We start from the raw sequence: 20,307 nt of genomic DNA, 5'->3' as shown, positions 1-20,307 counted from the left end.
GAATAAGCGTACAGTGAGCAAGTACTATCAGGGCAGCCGGGGATAAGGATGGATAAAATGCAGTCCCTGTTCTCAATGTCTGTCCAATACAAACAACAGAATCAGAAATGGGGGGATGCTATGAAATTAGGTCTAGATTCCAAGGAGGTAATTTGGGGGCACCTGAACCAGGCATATTATCTGTTGGGCTTTTGCTACCAACTGCTTAGAATCCCAGATAAATCACTGGGCTGGCCCTGCCTGGTGACTCCGGCCTGAACCTTGACCAGCTCAGAAGCATCAGGAGCTGACAACTAATCTTGTAGAGTGTGTGCTTAGACTATACCTGGGCCCATTACCCTTTCCAGTGAGAGAAGGGCTGCCAGTCAGTTTCAGGCCCAGCTGATGGCCCAGTCCATGCTCATTAAGACCTCAGGCAACCCCACTACATTTATTTCCAGCCTCCAGTCTTTTGCCTGGTCTTCTAAGAGTTTTGGAAGAGAACGTGTACAGTCTTAAGGAAGATGACACCTGCCTAGCCCTCTGGATTAGTGGGGTGTCAGATGTCCCAGCTGGGTAGCCTTCATATCTAAAGGGCAGGGGGATTGTCCCACGTGGCTCAGAAAAAAAGCCAGTGTTCTGGACTGTAAAAGGCTAGCAGGAGAGACCGGAAAGGAAAACAGCAGGAAAAGGTGGAGGTAGGAAGCGGTGAGAATCCCTTTCTTCGAAAGGAAGGAATACAGAGCCTCTGCTGGCTCTTCTGGGAGGAGTTCACCCTTCAGTCCACTCTTCTCCCTACAGTGGGGCAAAATGGGAGCTGCAGCTGCTGCTTCTCAAAGCTCACAGCAAGCAAGAAACGTTTTTTCCTGTCCTTTCCGCATTCACCACCCCTTCCCAGCAGCCTGAACCTTCTCTCCAGATGTGAGGCTTCAAGCTAAATGCTGAGCCCACCCAAAGCCCCTGATTTACCCTATACCCTGCTTCCAGGGTTGGCTTGTCAGGAGTTAGCCAGAGTCCTCCAGAATTTCCCAGATCATTCTCTACTGCAGCCAGGCTGGCCATGCCTCTGCCCACGTTTTTTAATCCATCAGGGAATAACCAAAAAGATTTTAACACCCCGGAGGAGACGAGTCACAGATCACCTTTAGTTCCTATCCCCATTCCTCTTCGACAGTTGCCCAGGTCAGGAATTATCGCCAATTTAATTCAGAGGGGTTAAGTAACTTGCCTAAGGTCACACAGTGGGAAAGGGACAAAAACTTGTGCCTCCTCCCCAGCAGTTTGGCAGGTGCACAAATACTCTTTGTGGAAAGGGTGAAATCTGTCTGTTCATTTCGCTGGCCTGTGGGTGCCTCTGTGTGTTGGGGGAGGGGGTTGTGTGTGGGAGAGGGAAGCTGTTCTCCTTCCTAATGAACTCTTATCTCCTCAGTTCATTCTCATTTCCAAAGTTACTGGTTTAACGCTAATCCGACTGAACTCCACGGTTACAGTATTTATTATCAGAACAATGCCCCCTCCCCCAAGAGCAATGAAGAGGAGGTCTAATGTTTTCCTTCTCAAAAGAGCAAAGACCAAAACAATCCAATAAAGAATCTCACTTTCCCCTAAAATATATATCCTCAAAGCAAATCCCAACGCACCACCCGAGTTCCTACGCTGTCCGCAGACGCCCCCACACACCCGCCACGCCACACTGCGTGGGGAGGCGTCGGGGAGGGGGCGCGGAGCGCGGGCCGCGCGGCAGGGAGCCGGTGGGCGCCGGGCGCGCAGCCAGGCTGGGCCGCACGGCGGGGGCCGGCCGCCCCTCGCCACGTGGTGGTGGCCGCGGCGGGGTCCGTGGCGCCTTCCCAGCCAGAGAAACCCGGAGCAGCCGGGGAGGAGGAGGCGGCGGCGGAGGAGGAGCGGGGCGGGAGCGAGGGAGGGGGGCTGGGGGGAGGGGTGGGGGGTGGGGAGAGACCCGGCGGCGGCGACAGGGCGAGAGCGGAGCGCGGTGCCAGGGGGGTGGGGGCACCGGTGCCCGTCTGGGGAGGGAGCAGGCGGAGGGGGTAAGCTGCGATTACCAGCAGGAACCGGCAGCAGCTGTGAGTCCCGGCAGGGCTGGGCGGGGGAGGGGAGCGGCGCCTAGGGTTGGCCCCCGGGGGTCGCGGGGTGGGCTGAAGAGGAGGTTGGCCCGCAGCTGGTCCAGGGTAGCGGGGAGGGGAAGGGTCCGGCGTCGGCCGTTCGCATTCCCCCTTTCCCCCTCCTCCGCCGCTTCTCAGGCCGCACCGCTTCCGGAGCCCCTTCGCCGGCCCCGGGAGGTGGACTAGGGGCCCGGGGCTCGGCGGCAGTGGGGGAGGGGGCTGCCTGGTCCGGGCCTCTGAGAGGGGAGGGACGACAATTTCTGTCGGCCGAGCTAAAGGGGTTTAAAGGGCGGCTCTTAAAGGGGCCGCAGAAGGGGCCCGGGCCGAGGAGGCACCCCTTCCCCATCCGCCTGTCGTCGCGCTCGCGCGGGGTCGCTGGGCCGAAGGGAGAGAATGCAGAGGAAGCAAACGCGGGTCGCGATCGCCCAGGAGGCAGAGCCCCAGCTCGTGGGGTTGGGCTCGAAGTGGCGGGCCGGGGGTCGGGGGTGTGGTGAGCGCTGGTGAGCGGAGCTGGGGGAGAGGGGATAGGCTTGGAGAGGAGAGGGTTAAAGGTGGGGCCAGCCCTACAAACACGCGCACACACTTCTTACTCAGACCCGGTCACACGCGTTTCCCTGGCACTTAATGCGGGGCGGTGTTGGGGCCTGGGCCCGAGTCCTCTGCACCCAAGGCTTTTGCTGCCCGGCTTTGGGAGGTCGCGGACCCCACTGCCTCAATTCACACCTCGGGAGCCCCCTCTCTTACGCGCACACATGCTCCGGCGCGCGCGCACACCTCGGACATTCCCATAGTGCCTCACGTGACACACGGCCCCGAACGTGCCCACCCTTCACACACGCTCACGCACGCGTGCACACACGCACACACAAACACTCACGGCCTCCCGGTCACTTCCCCCTCCATCCGACCCCCGCCTGCATCCCCGCTTAAGGCGCTCATTGACTATGACACACCTACACTCATTCACAGACACACACTCCCCCCACACATGCCAGCCACAGACACACATTCATAAACAGGGCCAGGAGAAGTACACACGCACCCCCTCGCCTACTGTTTCGGGAGCCCTGAGTCATTCCTGCCCCCTCCCAGGGCTCCCCACTTCCCTGTGTGCAGGCACACAGGCCGGGCTTAGGAGTTCTTTGTCTGCCCTCTTCACCTGAGCCCTGCGGCCTCTCCCAGAGCCCCCTTCCCCTCTGTGTTCCCTCAGACACAGCCGAGGACTTCCTGTGGGTCCCAGGTCAGGGGTGAGGAGGGCCTGGAGGGTTGCCACAAACCCAGTGTGAGTTGGGGAGGCGCTTCCTTTTCCTGAACTCTGGGATCCTACAGGAGGAAGCTGGGAAGTTGGGCGGGGGCCCAGCAGAGGATGTGCTGACCCTCCCAGAGCACTGGGCCTTCCTTAGGGTGGAGCCAGGGGTGCCGGAGGCCTGGCATGAGGAACTTGTCCGAGAGGTATTTGGGGAACTGAGGCCTGGGGTGGGGAGGGGCTGAGGAGTAAGTCAAGGCAGGCCTCATCGGGGCCCCCTGTACTGGGAAGGCAGCGCTCTCCTGTCCACAGGTCTCCCTGGGTTCCAGAAAGAGTCCTTCTCTGCTTCTGGCTTCGCTTACTTGTCCCTATTTGTCCCTGCTCCCACTGTCCCCCGCAAGTCTTACTTGTTTCTGGTCCCAGCCTCTTCCTCAGGGCAGCAGAGAAGAGAAGATGGGTCTGGGAGGGAGCTGTGAGACACAGAGGCAGGACCAGGCTGCATCTCAGCTGGCCACAGAGCTCCTCAGGCCAGGACAAGGGGTGTTGGGACAAGCTCTGGGCCCCCCTCCCCACCGTTGCTCCTGCTCTCCCAGGAGGCCCAGGGCGGGCTGTGGCCCAGGCCCTTGCCATGGAGTCCATGTTTGAGGATGACATCAGCATCCTGACCCAGGAGGCCCTGGGGCCCAGTGAGGTGTGGCTGGATGCCCCTGGAGACCCCTCGCTGGGGGAGGACATGTGCTCTGCCTCCCACTTTGCCCTGATCACAGCCTACGGAGACATCAAGGAGAGGCTGGGGGGCCTGGAGAGGGAGAATGCCACCCTCCGCCGCCGCCTCAAAGTCTACGAGATCAAGGTCAGAACCTGGGGGTGATGGGGGTCTGACTGTGTGTGTGGCAGGGGAGGGGGCTGCTGGAGATCCAGCAGAGACTTCATGGATCCGAAAGAGGGGTCTGGGGCACTCGAGGATCCCTCATGAGGATTATGGCTGCTCTGGATGGATGGGGACTCCGGAGAGCCCAGCACCAATCAGGAAGGGATCGGGAGGGATCCTCTTAGGAACGCTAGACCTTAGATCTAAAAAAGATCTGGCTGGTGGGAACCACTTCCTGGGCCATGGGAATTGGGATGAACAGATCCCACTGGAACTGGGAGGGAGAGACTAGAACTCTGAGTCAGGTTGTGGGATGGGGACACAGTTAGGCTGAAGCTCTTCTGAGGGCCTACCTCATTTGCAGTACCCACTGATCAGTGACTTTGGGGAGGAGCACGGTTTCTCTCTGTATGAAATCAAGGATGGTTCCCTGCTGGAGGTGGAGAAAATCAGCCTGCAGCAACGGCTCAACCAGTTCCAGCATGAGGTGAGCCCTCCCTGAGTCTTTGTTCCAATCCACCTCTGATAATCCCCAACCCCAGCCTCTGGCCTTCCGTCTCTTTGATCAGAGATGGCCATGGTCCCCCACAGTACCAGCTTCAACTCCGCCTGCCCCTCCACTGGGTGCTGGCAGTGGGGGTGGGAGGCACAGGGTGCTTCTCTGCCCCCAAGTCAAGGTAGGCCTGACTCTGGCTGCCCTCTGCCCTCTCTGTGCCTCATCCAGTTGCAGAAAAACAAGGAGCAGGAAGAACAGCTTGGGGAGATGATCCAGGCTTACGAGAAGCTCTGCGTAGAGAAGAGTGACCTGGAGACGGAGCTGGGGGAGATGGTGAGGTCCAGGGAGCCTGGGTGCTTGAGGGTGTGACTTTGGCTGTGTGCTTGTGGTATGCACTCTGCGTGTTCATGTCTGCCTGTGAGTGTCCACGTCTGGTAAGTGGGGTTGTGTGTGTCATACAAGTTGTGAGCAACTCTGCGTACATCCTGACTCTACAGTGACAGAGGATGACTATGTGAGTGACCCTGTAGAACACTGTGAGTCTGTGTGTATGTTTGGGTCTCGTGCTGGGTTGACCCTCTGCCTATAGCACTGTGCTGGAAGGCTGTATGGGTGAGGACAGAGGGGACTGGAAGTGTTTGTGACTGCTGGGATGGGCCTTGGCCTGTGCGTGATTCTAAGTCACGGTATGGCCATGCGGTTGAGCAAGTGGGCAGGTGTCAGTCAGGAGACATGGTCTCTTACTGACTCCTAGCTATGACCTGGGTCAAGTCACTTAGCCTCTGTCCTGCCTCTGAGAAGTGGGGCAAATAATAACAACCTTGCTGAGCTGTTATGGGACATTCGTGTAAAAATGCTTTGACTTAATCGCCATTTACATGGCACTTACCTGTGTGCCAGGCATAATTCTCATCTCCTCAGGTATATTTACTGATTTCAATCCTTGTAACAAACTGACCTCAGAGGTAGGTGTGGTTAGCCCCATATTACAGATGAGGTACACAAAGCCCAGAGTAGTTACGTCACATATACAAATGGAAGTTTTTACGCTCTTGAGGGGGTGGCAGTGTTCGGATAGGGGGCTGAGTATCTTTAGAAGTGTTTCTATGTGTTAGTGACAGGGAAGAGGCATTAACTGTGACCTTGCAAGGGGCAGTAGCCAGAAACATCTGCATTGCAGTTGATGGGAGGGACCTTGTACTCATGGCCTCATGGAGAGTGGAGTTAGGATGTGTGACCTGGGGCCTCCGCTCAGTTTAGAGGGGTGATGGATACCCAGACGTGGGGAAGTCCTGGGTTTAGGGAGCCCATTGGATTGCCCTGGCCTGGTGCAGACCCTCACCCTTTTTTCTCCCTCTATAGCGGGCCCTGGTGGAGACTCACCTGCGGCAGATCTGTGGTTTGGAGCAGCAGCTGCGGCAGCAGCAAGGCCTCCGGGATGTAGACTTCCCCAGCCTGAGCCCCCCACCCGCCCCTGCCCCGCCCTGTGCTGATCTGGACCTTCACTACTTGGCACTGAGAGGGGGATCCAGCTTGAGTCACGGTGAGATTTCAGTGACCCCTGGTTTCCATACTCCAAAGTCCCCCCAGCCAGCCCCCCATTTCAACCCCATTGGACACCTCCAGGGTTTCAGATTGTTAGTCAACACCCCATTCAGTTCAGTTTAGTTACTCAGTTGTGTCCAACTCTTTACGACCCCATGGACTGCAGTATACCAGGCTTCCCTGTCCTTCACCATCTCCCAGAGCTTGCTCAGACTCATGTCCACTGAGTCGGTGATGCCTTCCAATCATCTCATCCTCTGTCGTCCCCTTCTCCTCCTGCCTTCAGTCTTTCCCAGCCTCAGGGTCTTTTCTAATGAGTCAGTTCTTCGCATCAGGTGGCTAAAGTATTAGAGCTTCAGCTTCAGCATCAGTCCTTCCAATGAATATTCAGGACTGATTTCCTTTAAGATGGACTGGTTTGAGCTCCTTGGAGTCCAAGGGACTCTCAAGAATCTTCTCCAATGCCACAGTTCGAAAGCATCAGTTCTTCGGTGCTCAACTTGAACGTGAACGTGAAGTCGCTCAGTCGTGTCCGACTCTTTGCAACCCCGTGGACTGTAGCCTACCAGGCTCCTTTGTCCATGGGATTTTCCAGGCAATAGCACTGGAGTGGATTGCCATTTCCTTCTCCAAGGGATCTTCCCAACCCAGGGATCAAACCCGGGTCTCCCACGTCGTAGACAGACGCTTTACCATCTGAGCCACCAGGGAAGTTCGGTGCTCAACTTATACTGTCTTAAATTTCTCCCATAATCACCTCATCCCTCCTTAACCAACTGTCCCCTCACCTCACCACTATTACTCCAGGTTCTCCCAACTGACATCCCTCCCTTAAATCCTTCGTTCACAGGCTCCTCCTGCCATTCCTATATATGCCAGCAGAGGGCAGCCACACCCAGAGTCCCCCTGCTTGTCTTTGGTTGCGATTGGGAGAGGCCCCTAAGGATGCTTGGGGAAGAGAGTCTGACCAGGGAAACTCTTCCAAAGCCCATCTTCTCTCTCCCCTGACCTCCAGGAAGGTTAGAAAATGCAACTCAGCCCATCACTGCCCTCTGCTCTTAGTGGAGGTTTGTCTGTCGTCCTGGGGTGGCTGCCCTCCAGCTGTCTCTCTTGGAACCCTCATGCTGCAGCTCTCACGTGTTTCACTTTGTGTTGATCTGGGAGTGGGTGGAGGGTACCCAGCAGCTGGTTCCAGCATGACATTGTCCTTTCCTCTGCAGCAGGCTGGCCAGGCGCCACGCCGAGTATGAGTGAGCTGGAGCGGCGGCGGCTGGAAGAGGCTCTGGAGGCTGCCCAGGGAGAGGCCCGAGGGGCTCAGCTTCGGGAGGAGCAGCTCCAGGCCGAGTGTGAGCGGTTGCAGGGGGAGCTGAAGCAGCTGCAGGAGACCCGGGCCCAGGTAAAAGCGGGGGCACCAACCCCAGGCCCCTGCTCTGGCACCTGTGGAGCTCTGTGGAGTGCTGGGAGCTGCTGGAAAGAGCTCTTACAGAGATCTGGGGTTTCCTCACTGAGTACAGACCCGCCCTGGGAATGGTAAAGAAGGGAGGTCCAGGCCAGTGAGGTTGGGGTCTGACTGCTCCATCTTTCCCTTAGGATCTAGCCTCCAACCAGTCGGAGCGGGACATGGCGTGGGTGAAAAGAGTTGGGGATGATCAGTAAGTCACTTTGTAATCCTCTTCCTCTGAACCTCTGCAACCCAGGGGGGGCATTTTCCAGATTCCCTCTTTGGTTCACTCCTTCCCCTCCACATTGTTTGGGGGAACCTCTCTTCCAAGCAGTCAAGGCTGTGTTTTGGGTTGCTTGTGCGGCTCTGCATCCTTCACAGGGAAGGAGGCGAGGTTCTGGCATGCTCAGGTTCTAGGAGGTTCCCTTTGCTTTCTCTGGCACCCAGGCCTGTGTCTTGTCGAGGTGTCGGGTTGAGAGAGACTTCCTCGGCAGCTTTGCTGCTGTGTTGTGTCCTCTGGTGAGTTCTGGGTCTCTGTGGGACTCATTTTCTATCCCAGTAACAAGGCCCAGCCAGTTGGGTTAACCAGCTCCTCCCTGCCGAGGAGAAAGGAGAAGATGGTCTCTTTCAGGATTGTCTCCTACCTCAGGAGAGAGAAAGCTGAGACTTAGGAGAGGACAGACTTCCTTGAGTTCATGCAGCAGCAAGCCGGGAATTAGAACATATCAGGCTGGGGTGTCCCTTGGGGATCCTGCCATTGAAGAGAAGCAGCAGTAGGTGGGAAGGGCGCTGTGTCAGTGGGGTGCCTCGTAGGGGCCTCTGGGGCAGCACTGGGCAGCCAGGGAGAGGGTGCATGCAGCCTGGCAGCAGTGAGCCTGGTGCCTCTCACATCCGCACCCGAACTCATCCTCTCCCACTTTCTGAGAAATAGAGCACAAGCCTCCTTCCGCCTAAGCCTTCCCCCCACAAGATGAGGAGTGTGATGCAGACTCCCTCCTTTCATTGGTGGGGAAAACTGAGGCCTGGAGAGGGCAGGAGCCAACCCTCCAGCACACACACACCCGGCTCCGGGACCCCCTGGGCCTCCTCACCTTCCTCCCTGCTTCTGGTCAGTCAGGGGTACGCTCACCTCTCCCTGCACCCTGGGGTGAGGACCTGGGTGGAGCTGTGATAGCTGGGGAGTGAGAACCTAGTTTGTGGGACTAATGGGTGGGACTCCTCACTGTTAGGGGCCTCTGCAGAGAGGGTCCACCCTAGCTTGTGGCTGGCGCGCAGAGCCCGTCCTAGCCTGTATGCCCAGACCCAGAAAACACACATACCCATACATGCTCCAGAATCCTAGCTTGCCCCTAAAGTCACACCGTATCTCCCTTTATGGCTCACTGAATCCACCTCCCTCCCAGAAGACCAGTCGAAAAACCTCCCTCAATAGGTTGAACCCAGAGAGAGGATTTTTTTTTTTGGCTGGAGTCTGAACAGCCAGGCTTCAGATCTCAGGGACCCCTCCTGGGATGCTGACTGGCTCAGCTTTGCTAATTTCACCTCGTTGGCCCCAGGTTTCCCTCACAGGCTCAGCAGTCCATCACTGCTGAGGGATGTGAGTGGAAGGTGGTGTGGGGGAGGCCGAGAAGAGGTGGCACGTCCCCAGGGGCCGAGTGAGTGGGTAAAAGAGGATCCCTCCCACAGACGCCTCTGGAGGCCATGCCATCCATGCCACTCATCCTAGCCAGAACAGCCCCTTTTCCTCCCCTTACAAGGTACCTACGCCCACCCTGTCTCTTAGCCAGAGGGAGCTGGGCTCTGCTCCGGGCTGGTCCTACCAGAGGTGACATCCAGCTCCTCCCCCGGGTCTTCATGGTTTGGACTCTGCTCACGGCCTCCTGGACGTCTGCGCCTGGAGCCAGCCGGGCCCTGCCTGCCCAGCTTGACAGTTCCTTTCAGGCCAAGCATCTCTGGACAGCCCCAGCTTGGTTAATTCTCAGAGGAAGTCCTCACTCCCCCGGTAGTTTTATTTTCTTATAAGCTCAGCTCCTTTTGGTAATAAGCTGCTTCCCGAGTGCTCCCTCCCCTGTCCTCCCACCTGAGGAGGCGTCAGTCACCTGCCCTCAGCTCCTTTCCCCGCACCAGCCCCTACCTTCCCTTCTACTTCTGCCTGACCCTTCAGGCGCATGGGAATTTTACATGTGGGCCTTCCAGGAGAGGATAGCCGAGGTGGGTTATCTGGATGGAGGTGTGAAAGCGGAAGAGGGGGCCACAGAGGTTCCTGAGTCCAGCCCACGCCTCGGTGGGAACTCATTGTATCCCAAGAGGTGCTCCCCTCCTTGGCGTGGATGCCTCCAGGGTGGTCGTCACTTTGACCGTGGGAGTCCTGGCTGTTCACATAGCCTTCCCCACACTACAGCTGCCTCTATGAATTCCCCTCTGAGGCTGCCCGGTTCTGAGGGGCCAGGCCTGGAGGCAGTCCCAGCCCCAAGGTTTCCAGCCTCCCCTATCCCAGCCCCTGGTTCACAAGACCATCGTCAGTGTTCCTCTGACAATGGGCACCCAGACCAGATCGCCACCCTCCAAATCTGACCTCAGGGCAAGATTTCCCGGCCGTGTGGTCAGCCCAGCATCTGGTAGTCAGTGCCCAGGGGAAGGGCCACTGAAGGTGACTCACCTTCAGTGACCAGGGGCTAAAGGCAATAATGAAGGAAGAGATGGGAGTGGAGACCAGAAGGGTCCCAGCCAAGCGAGAGGTGCAGACCCACGGCCTCCTCCTCTGGCCTATTCAGGGTCTCAGGTCCTGAGTGTGGCCTTCCTGGGGGTGTGGCTAACTCTGAGGATGGAAGGGCGATTGTGGAGAGGGGGCTTCTGAGGGGATGCAGGGCCAGTGAAGGAGGGGGTTCATCCACGAGGGGAGCGTCTGTGAGCAGATGGGGGTTTAGTATCAGTGATGAGGGGGAAAACTATCGGCCTTTTTCCCCAACATGGGGGGCTCAATGTTGCAGCCTGGGTGCTTTTCCGCCCACTCCCCCCCACCCCTCTCTCCGCCCACAAGCCTCTGCGTGGGCTGCGGTTAGTGGTAGGGGAGAAGTGTGAACTCTGAGAGAGAGAGGATGGAAACTCTGCACAGAGGTCAAGGGCAGTGTAGGGGGGTCAGGACGGAAGTCGGAGACCCCCGTGTACCCTGAGCTCAGTCTCATGCCCCAGAGCCAGCAGGCCCAGGGCCTCCCCCTTCACGCTTCTCACCCTCCCTACTTCCTTTCTTTCAAATTTCCTTCAGCCCGGACGCCCAGCCCACAGGACTGAAGCCCTGAGCTCTTGCAGCCTCGGGGCTCCCCAAGGGTGGGGAGGGGTTCTGAAGTCGGGGGCCCACCACGCCCACCTAACTGTGGTCTGAGGAGTTGGTGGGCTTTGAACCACCTCTGACCCTCTCCCTGCCAGGGAGGCAGAGAGCAGCTCTTACCCACGCTGTCTCCCTCGATGAGGAACACCACATCCTCCCCTCATTCAAACCAAACTCATTGAGCTGGTATCTCCTTAAATGGATCAAAACTGGTTCCCCTTTTCACCTCCCATCTCCTAGGCATTTCCCCGAGTCCTTATTCCAGCAGACACCGTGCGAGGCAGTTTACCTATAAAATCTCATTTGAGTCTCACCAAAAACCATGTGACAGTGTTGTCCCCTGAGCAAATCAGGGTACAAGGAAGTAATCAGAGAAATTAAGTGCAAATACCAAGCAGGTCCTGAAATGATGGGGTAATAGCACTTCTGTGGTGTTTTTATGGTTCAAATTCTTGTCCAGGTAGGAGGTCCTTATACGAGGAGGAGCGGCTAGCCCAATTTGTTGACTGATCACTTTTGAAAGTGAAAGGAGGCCCTATTAATAATTCTGCCAGGTGACTACTGTCAACCAGGACAGCCCTGGGCAAACTGGGATCTGTGGGCCCCCAGCCTGGAGGAGGACTCAGATTCCAACCCTGCTGTGAAACTTCTCCATTTAGCTGCATCTGGGGAGGCTTTCTAGACACAAAGAACATCTGGCTGAGCTGGAAGGGTGGCAGGGGCTGCCATGAAGAGCCGGGCTCTGTGGACCGCAAGTCATAGCTGGTCGAGGAGAGTGAAGGGGCTCAAGGCGCCTGAAAGGAAGTGGTAGATCGCTGGGTTGTTGCAAGCGACTTCCTCCTCCCCCCAGCCCGCAACCTCAAGTCCGCTCCACGGCCGGGTGCCTGTGGTCCCCTCCCTGAGGGTCAGGCCGGGCGGGAAGACTAGTGCTGGGTGTGCCTGTGGGTAGTGGAAAGTTTGGTCCTTAAATGCCCCCGCAAGGGTGAAGTGGCTAGGGGGCAGCGGGGGCAGCTATGGGCAAGGATGGAGGAGCTGGGAATGCTGGGTTTCTGTTTTCCTCCTGATTCTGTCAGCCAGGGATTCTGACCACATGACCAGCTCTGATCCTGATCCCATCCCTGCCTGTAACCCCCATCCCTCATCCTGACCCCAACTGTCTCCAGTCCTGACGGAAGATGATCTCATCAGACCCTGACTCCCGCCTTAATCCTCACCTCGAGCCGTCCCTAGTTCTAATCCCATGACCCACTGCGAGCCTGAATCTTGACCCTGCCACATCCACATCCTCATGGAGGCTCCAGCGCATCACAGGGCACCCAGTGAACCAGGAGGACACTGCGCTCAGAGGCCCGTGTGCCTCCCAGCTGGTTTGGGGCAGAATGCTCAGGTCTCTAACCTTTCTCGTCTCTGTTGCTTTATCAGTAACAGTGAAGATGATTGTTTCTACATGAGTTTTTGAACTCCCTGAATTATTCGTGGAAAGAAAGAATGAAAGGATAAGTCAACAGAGGGTGGAATGGTATACAGGGGCTTGGAGCCCTCTTTCCTGCCAGCACTGCCATTTGCACTCTGGCTCCTCCAAAGGTGCCAGCTCAGCAGGCTGAGGTGCCAAGAGCCTGTTTGAGTCCCTGCTTTGTGCCACTGCTGCTCTGTGATGACCTTGAGCTGGCCTCTTAATATAAACTCTGTCCTTCCACTTCCACATGTGTTGAACAGCCTCCTGTCCCCTCCCTGGACAGGGCTGCTGATACTCAGGGATCCCAGGCCACTTTGGAGGTCCCCAGCCTCTTTCTCCTCCTCTTAGCCTTCTGCTGCCTTCCCACCTATCTTTTCCCCCTTCCCTGATCCTTTTGGAAGGCAGTTGATAGCTGAGTAGTGAGTAGCCTTGACTTCAGCATCCAGGAGACCAGAGCTCCCATTCCAGCAACTCCACTATTACTAGGCTTTATGACTTTGGTCAACTGACTTAACCTCTGTAAGCTTCGGTTTTCTCATCTATAACATGAAGGTAACAAGCGGGCCAACACTGCAGGGTTGTCCTGAAGATTAAGTTCTTAGCACAATGCCTGGCCTCTGATAAGGCCATACAGATTATGATTCTTTTCTGGGTGCTTCCCAAGTTCTGAGAGATTCAGACGGAACTTGTTCCCCATAATTTAAGCAATGAGGAAGCACCCAGATGCACGCATCTGCTGCCGTTCACCTGACCCAGCCTTCCCAGACAGCCGTGATGGTGGAAAATAGCACTCAGGTGTGGGCCAGGAAGCGGAATGTGTATTCAGGTGCACGCATGCAACTCTTGGTTGTGTTGTGAAGTTGAGATTTTTTCCACTGAATTGGCAGTGTTTTCTAACGTGAGTCATTCAGGTCGTTAGCGTATTTAGCAGCCCAGGCCTGTGCATCTTGAGGTGGGTAGTCACCCAGTGCAGGAGGAAGGTCTCACAGCACCTTGGAGCATCAGGTCTGGTCCACCTAACCTTGCCCAGGGTCTCAGAGGCAGTTTCGAGGGCTGCCTGGAGCTCCTGGAGGACACGGGGCAGTGATGGGAGGGTGCAGAGCTGGAAGAGGGGCTGAGTGTCCTGGGCTAGGGCCTTCTCCCTTCCATTTCCTGCTGCCTTGTCTATTTTGCTGCGAGGAGGGTACCGGGAACTCGGTGCTGGAAACTGGGGTAGCTCCTGACAAGGAGAGGAAGGCAGGCAGAGGAGAGATGGGGCCTGGCAACTGAGCGTGGCAGGTGAGATCTCTGAGGCAGGGTGTGAAGGCGACGACCTGTATCTGTCACCTGAGATACGCAGTGAAAGCAGATGGGGAGAGAAACTGGCTGCTCGGTCAGAGGGGATGTTCCATCTGTGCCCTACCCAGAGCCCCCTCCTGCCCTCACCACTGGGGGGTTAGCATGATTGTCTGGAAGTCCCCAATCTGAGGGAGGAGATGCAGCTCTTACCCTCAGACCCCCTTGGCTTGAAGTGGGGAGCCTTCCACTGGGAAGTCCCCAATTTACTATGGGCCACAGACTGGACCTCTCAGTCTGATGAGGGTGATGCCGTTCCTTCCCATAGACCCATGCTAAAGGAGGAGGGCGGGGGACATAGGACACCCGAGGGCTGAGATAAGATGGGACGGAGGCTGCAGCACCTTGGCAAAGGCTCTCCAAAGGCCTCCTTCCCTCTGTTCCTGTCCACCATCAGACTGGTAGAGGGCACTCTCCCTCCCTAAGAAATGGGGTTGTTCCCCAGAATCCCAGCCTGTTTGCAGTAATTTGGCTTTGGCCCAGATGGGTTAAAAATAGTTTTGTTGTGGGAGGGGCTCCCCCTCCACCCAGCTCTGCCCCAGGATTAGTGAGAGAACGAGGCGAGAGCGAGGGAGTTCAGTCACCATCTACCCGCTGCACTCGGCTTTTCCTGCCCTCTGAAGCCCTAACCTCACGACTTCCCGTCCTCTTCTCCGGGGTTGGTCAGACACACACACACACACACACTCACTCACTCGCCCTGTTCCTCACTCATCACACTGGTCTCACACCTCCCTTTGCTCCCTCCCATTCACATGTATTCTCTCTTACATGCCCCATTACCATGAGATGAGAGCAGGGTCCTCTCCTTGCTTCCCAGCTATTGGGACAACACCCCCCTCCCCCCCGCCTCCCCGAGACAGAATCCCTCTGGAGTGGCCAAGCTTCTCTCTGCCATTTCCCCTCCAGCTCCAACTTCCACAAAGTTCCAGAATCCCTTCTGGATTGGGTGAGGGGGCAAGATCTGGGGAAACAATATCCCCTGCCTCCCAGGCTCTGTCCAGGCCCAGATCAGAGATGAAGGCAGTGACCCAAGTCACCTGTGTCACAGGCATAGTCTCCTGTTATGTCAGGATGGGCTCCCTGGAGGTGTGCAGGCTAGGGTGGGAGAGAGAGGAGGGGCAGCACTGAGAATGGTAACTTTCATTCAGCCATTCTGGGTCAAAGGGACCCAAAGAGAAAGGGAGAGAAAAGGAAGTGGTTGAAGGCTTTGCTGAGTCTGTTCCAGCTCCATGAGGGTGGGTGCCCTGGAGGCCTGAGCAGGAAGTGGGAGGAAAAAAAGGGAAAAAGAGGGACTTCCCTGGTGGTCCAGTGGTTAAGATTCCACACTTCCACAGTAAGAGGCACAGGTTCAATTCTTGGCCAGGGAGCTAAGATCTTGCATGCTGCATGGCCTGGCAAAAAAGAGAAAAAGGGAACAAGAAAGAAAAATGGTAAGAGAGGCTCAATTCACTACTGACTTACTGAACAGCTACCGGGTACCAGATCCTGGACAAGATGCTGGGAATACGAACACAGTGATGATCTCTGTGTTTGAGGAACTCCCAGTGAATTTTCAGAAGGCGGCAACTTTTGTTAGGTGCTTAACGTGAGTGGTACCCCCTGGAGGTGTGCCGGGCACAATAGCTGTTCACAGAGATCTCCAGGTAAAGGGCTCCCTGGTGGTCCTGGGAGTTGCAAGACTGAAAGGAGCAAAGCAGTGGACCTAGGCATACTTGGGTTCAAGTGTATCAGTCAGCACCTCTGCCAAGCCAGGAGGCCATGTCTTCACTTACAGAATGGGGCTCTTCATAGGCTGTGCAACAGCGGTCTCTAATCTTGCAAAGGTGAGAACTCCTCTGGCCCCCCCGCCCCCATACGCAGATTGTACTTCACTATTAGTATGAGTACTTTGAGAAAACTCACAGCGGCAAAAGCTACTATAAATTCAGTGCAGCTTTTTGATGAATCTGTGTTTTATTTGTCACCACAGTTTCTGCACAGATTAGAAACACATTCACACATACCTGTATGAGATGTGTTCAGGCCACAGACAGTGCTCAGTGAATACACAGATTCAGGGAGCCCTTGAAATCACTGAGCACTCCAGCCCCTGCCCATTGTCTTGGGAACCACTGCCCTAGCCCCAGGTAAGGTGTAGGGAACCCCCTGGAAGAGGTTCCCCTTTGAGGTGGCCCTTAATGCCCAAGAGAATTTCTGCAGCGGGGGTTGGATGGTCTGGGAGGGGAGGGCCAGATGCCAGGGCAGAGGCTGTTCTTCCTCCACAGCTGTGACAGTAAACCCACTTCCCTTCTCCGCTTACCCACTCTCTGCCCTCTGACCTCAGGGTCAGGGCAGGCTGCGGTCAAGCCTTGACCCGGGTGACTGGGTGTCCTTCAGGGTGAATTTGGCACTGGCTTACACGGAGCTGACCGAGGAGCTGGGCCGGCTTCGGGAGCTGAGTTCGCTGCAGGGGAGGATCCTGAGGACGCTGCTGCAGGAGCCGGCCCGGAGCGGCGGTGAGAGGACCCAGAGGGTAGCAGGGGCCACCCTCCACTTCCTTCCCCGGTACCCCGGCCTGTTCCACTCGGGAGGAGACTGGGTGGGCACTGGTGGCTGGCAAGGCCCGGGCTCCCCAGTCCTGACGTCCTCTAGCCCCACCATTGTCACCTGACCTGTTCCGCTTCTCTTCTAGGCCAGAGGCACTCGCCGCTGTCGCAGCGCCACTCCCCGGCCCCCCAGTGCCCCTCGCACTCCCCGCCGGCCCGCGCGGCGCCCCCGTGTCCCCCTTGCCAGTCCCCTGTCCCCCAGCGCCGCTCCCCTGGGCCCCCCTGCCCCTCGCCCCAGCAGCGCCGCTCTCCGGCCTCGCCCTCCTGTCCGTCGCCCGTCCCGCAGCGCCGCTCGCCGGTGCCGCCGCCGTGCCAGTCGCCCAGCCCGCAGCGCCGCTCCCCAGGGCCCCCCACCTGCCCAGCCCCGCAGCCCCGGCCTCCGCCGCCCCCGCCGCCCGGGGAGAGGACGCTGGCCGAGCGAGCCTACGCCAAGCCGCCCAGCCACCACGTGAAGGCCGGCTTCCAGGGCCGGCGCAGCTACTCCGAGATGGCGGAGGGCGCGGGCTACGCGGGCGCCTCCCCGCCCTGGCTGCAAGCCGAGGCGGCCACGCTGCCCAAGCCGCGGGCCTACGGCGGCGAGCTCTACGGTCCCGGCCGGCCCCTCAGTCCGCGGCGCGCCTTCGAGGGCATCCGCCTGCGCTTCGGGAAGCAGCCGTCGGAGGAGGAGGAGTGGGCCGTGCCCGCCAGTCCGCCCAGCCCGGAGACCGGCGCCATCCGCTGCGCCTCGTTCTGCGCGGGCTTCCCGGTCCCCGAGTCGCCCGCCGCCACCGCCTACGCCCACGCCGAGCACGCGCAGTCCTGGCCGTCCATTAACGTGAGTGCCCTGTGGCCGGAGTCCCGGGAGCCCCGCCCTCGGCTTCGCACCGAGTGATGGGCGGGGCTCCCTGCCTTGGACGCCACACTCCTCCCCCGGACGGTGCGTCCCCCCCTCTCCAGTGGCGTTTCGTTGGCTTGAATTGGGGCCGACTCTTTAAAACTTGTTCAGTTTCATGGTTAAAGACCCCAGTCTTCAGAGTGACGGTCCTTGCTTTGATTCTGGACTTCAACACTTAATAGTAAACATCTATTAATTGGTGATGGAGGCCATGCTGACACGGGTCTCGGGTCCCGGCAGGGACAGCCCTGCTCCTTCAGCTCTGTTCATCAGGCCTCAGAGCCCTTTTCTGTCTGTCCTAGAAGACAACCGTTTCTCAGGGCTGTATCGTTTCACAGAAATAGTGAGTTTCCTGGATGTCAGAGCCAACCCTTGCCACCTGGAAGGACCAAAATACATTCCAGAGTCAGACAGAAAATTATTTTGGGGCTGTACATTGTTAGGGTTATCCGTTGCTCTGAGTTATCAGGGAGCTGTGTCTGAGTAATTCTGAGGGCATGTCTGGGTCTTAGCTCCCCTCATTGCTGCAGATATCCTGGCAGGCTGAGCATACCTACCTCCCCGTTCAGCACCACCTGGGGACACCATGCCCAGGATTGGAAGAGTGGGTGCTTAACTGGGGGAAAGTGGTTAGGGAGGAGGAGGAAGGGGGTGATATAGAAGTGCCCAGATGCCTTCTCATGCCACAGCGCTCCCTGCCTTGAGTCCTAGGAAAGGGCAAGCTGGAAAGTGGGGACTGTGAAGGACTGATGTGGACCATAAACAACTCCTTTCTCTCCCCACAGCTGCTGATGGAGACAGTGGGCTCTGATATCCGCAGCTGCCCCCTCTGCCAGCTGGGTTTCCCAGTCGGGTACCCAGATGATGCCCTCATCAAACACATTGACTCCCATCTGGAGAACAGCAAGATCTAGGGTGCCTCCCCCCACCCACTGGCAGTTTCTCCTCCTCCTCCCATCACCCCCACTCACTCACTCACTTTGAATGCTGCATGAATCTCGTGGGGGGCCCCTGCCCCTTGCGACCCCCAGATACCTCCACTAGCTACTGAGTCAACGTGTGTGCCGTCTTCCCTGGTCCAGGCACCACTCAGCCCTGACTCTTCCCGGGAGGTCAACCGAGGCTCTCCCCAGCTCCCTGGCTTCTGCTGGGGAGGTGGGAAGGGCTGGGATGGGGAGGGGCGTATCCTACCCAGCCTCTCCTTCTGCCTTTCTCTTCTCAAACAGTTGGATCCAAGAAGGTATCTAGTGCTTGGGCCTGGGAGAGGGGAGGGTATCAGAAGACTCCAGAAGCTCCCCCAGCCCCTACCCAGATGGCCACATTTCTCAGGCTGTGCTCTGTCCAGGGAGTGCCTCCCTGTGGGGTCCCAGAGCCTGCCCTGCACACTGATGCTGGTTCCTCTGTCCCCTGGCCAGGTTGGAGCTCGTGGCATGGGCCCCCCACTGGGGGAAGGAGGCATCTTGTTTCTTGCCATTCCCTGCAGGCCAGCCTTGTTTCCCCCCTCAGCCCACCCTGGGGAATAGGGAGGGTGGGAGAGGAGAGGGAGGACCCTAAAGGACTGGGAGCATCTGGCCCCAAGAGTCTGCCCTGAGGCACCATGGCCTTCAGGCCGGTGAACCATCTGTGTCTCCCTCCCAGGCCCATGCCCTCCTTCTGGAGCCCCCAGTGTCAAGGCACAGGTTGTTAAGGCAGATGCGTCCCCCCAACCTGACCCCACTCAAGCCCTGACACCACAGGTGCCCTGGAGCCCAGGTGTGACTCAGCCTCCAATAGCTGGGTGGATGTCATCAGGCCAGCCTCCCAGGCCAGAACCTGAGGATGGGCCCAGGGTGCTGTGGAGATCAACTTAAAAAGAGCTAACCCCCTTCCCACACCCCAGCGACCCACATTCCCTCCGTGAAATCTACCTCAGAGTCGTACCCTCAGAAGGACGGGTAAGCAGGAGGCCAGGGGGTCCCCGGGGCTGAGATGGGGAGCTTCCCAGGCAAGAGCCTGCTGCCCCACGATAAGTCCACTCTCCTCCACTGCGAGCCTCTCCCAGGCCTCAGCCCGGGCGGGGGCAGTGGGTGCTGCTCTCAGTGCACGTACCATTCTGACCCAACTCTTCCAGGCCCCCCACCTCCTCATCCGCCCCCCTTCTCAGTGCAGGGGAGGGAGGGGGTGTGTCGGGGCGGGGCAAGTGGCGAGGACTACAGGGACACATGGCATTGTACCTTGAGTGTCCCCCTAGGGAGGCGAAACAGGGAAGGGGGACTGGAAAGGGGAGGCGGGGCCCCTGAGCTCTCTGAACAAGTTGAAAGTCCAAATAAAACTTACCTGTTCCATCTGTGCTCGGTTTGTGCTCTCTGTGGCTGGGGGCGGGAGGGAACCCTTCCAGGCGGGAGGTCTTGGAAACTGTCTCAAGTAACCACAACCACGGGAGGGCAAGTAGGGGATGCTTAGAGCCCCCGTGTTTCCAGGTGGTTCTGGAGACTCAGGCATGCGAGTGGCCACAGGTGACTTGTGATGTGGACTGTATTTGGAACAGATGGGGAGCAGCAGAGGGTATCTTCATGACCAGCCCTGAGCAGGTGTCAGGGACTCGTGAATTTTTCCCTCCCAGCAGGTCTGGCAGGTAGAAGTTCTGTAGCCTGAGGACTCATTTACCTGTAGCACTATATTTTTTTTTTCATCAAATGATTTCTCATGCCAGGAACCAGACTGGAGCCTCAAAAAGGAAGGAACATTTATTTGGGTTCCATGTCCTTGTGGGTCGGAGAGTGGGTAGCGGCTCAGCGGATGCCTTGAAAAGTGCCATAGCCTGGGAGGTCAGAGCCAGGTCGTGAACCTGTGACTTCTGCCCCAGCTTGGGCCGTGCCCTCTCGTCTGCAGAAAGAGCCTGAGCTACTTACTCATCAAATCTTGGTGCCTTTCATTTCCATGTGACACTTTTTGGCCAAGGATTCACTTGGAAGCAAAAGGCAGGAGCCACTGCTCACTGAAGACCCAAGGTCCAGCTCCAGACCCGGGGTTTAATCCCTCCCCATTC

General features: G+C 57.7%; 1 protein-coding gene across 4 annotated transcripts; it reads left to right on the top strand.

The window, feature by feature from the left end:
• Positions 1–1,950: 1,950 nt before the first annotated feature.
• Positions 1,951–19,596, top strand: TBKBP1 (TBK1 binding protein 1). 4 transcript variants are annotated; one of them, XM_052657351.1, is made up of 11 exons: positions 2,040–2,060; positions 3,429–3,551; positions 3,939–4,198; positions 4,581–4,703; positions 4,941–5,045; positions 6,075–6,255; positions 7,478–7,653; positions 7,848–7,909; positions 16,197–16,315; positions 16,492–17,219; positions 18,065–19,596. In XM_052657351.1, exons 3-11 carry the CDS (start codon positions 3,974–3,976, stop codon positions 18,191–18,193), a joined length of 1,848 nt encoding a protein of 615 aa, XP_052513311.1. In that variant the 5' UTR covers positions 2,040–2,060; positions 3,429–3,551; positions 3,939–3,973; the 3' UTR covers positions 18,194–19,596. The 4 variants fall into 4 exon arrangements, with proteins under 4 accessions (XP_052513310.1, XP_052513311.1, XP_052513312.1 ...); XM_052657350.1 differs by lacking the exon at positions 3,429–3,551 and having other exon boundaries at positions 1,951–2,060; XM_052657352.1 differs by lacking the exons at positions 2,040–2,060; positions 3,429–3,551 and having other exon boundaries at positions 3,614–4,198; positions 7,481–7,653.
• Positions 19,597–20,307: the final 711 nt, after the last annotated feature.

Source organism: Budorcas taxicolor, chromosome 19, assembly GCF_023091745.1.
Source record: "Budorcas taxicolor isolate Tak-1 chromosome 19, Takin1.1, whole genome shotgun sequence".
NCBI classification, from domain to species: Eukaryota; Metazoa; Chordata; class Mammalia; order Artiodactyla; family Bovidae; genus Budorcas; species Budorcas taxicolor.
This window is presented reverse-complemented; position numbering and strand designations above follow the sequence as displayed.

Coding starts and splice junctions, on each gene's coding strand:
- TBKBP1 (XM_052657350.1), top strand. CDS start 3,974: ATGGAGTCCATGTTTGAGGATGACATCAGCATCCTGACCCAGGAGGCC. Junction 4,199..4,580: donor TCAAAGTCTACGAGATCAAG/GTCAGAACCTGG, acceptor CCTCATTTGCAG/TACCCACTGATCAGTGACTT. Junction 16,316..16,491: donor GGAGCCGGCCCGGAGCGGCG/GTGAGAGGACCC, acceptor CTTCTCTTCTAG/GCCAGAGGCACTCGCCGCTG.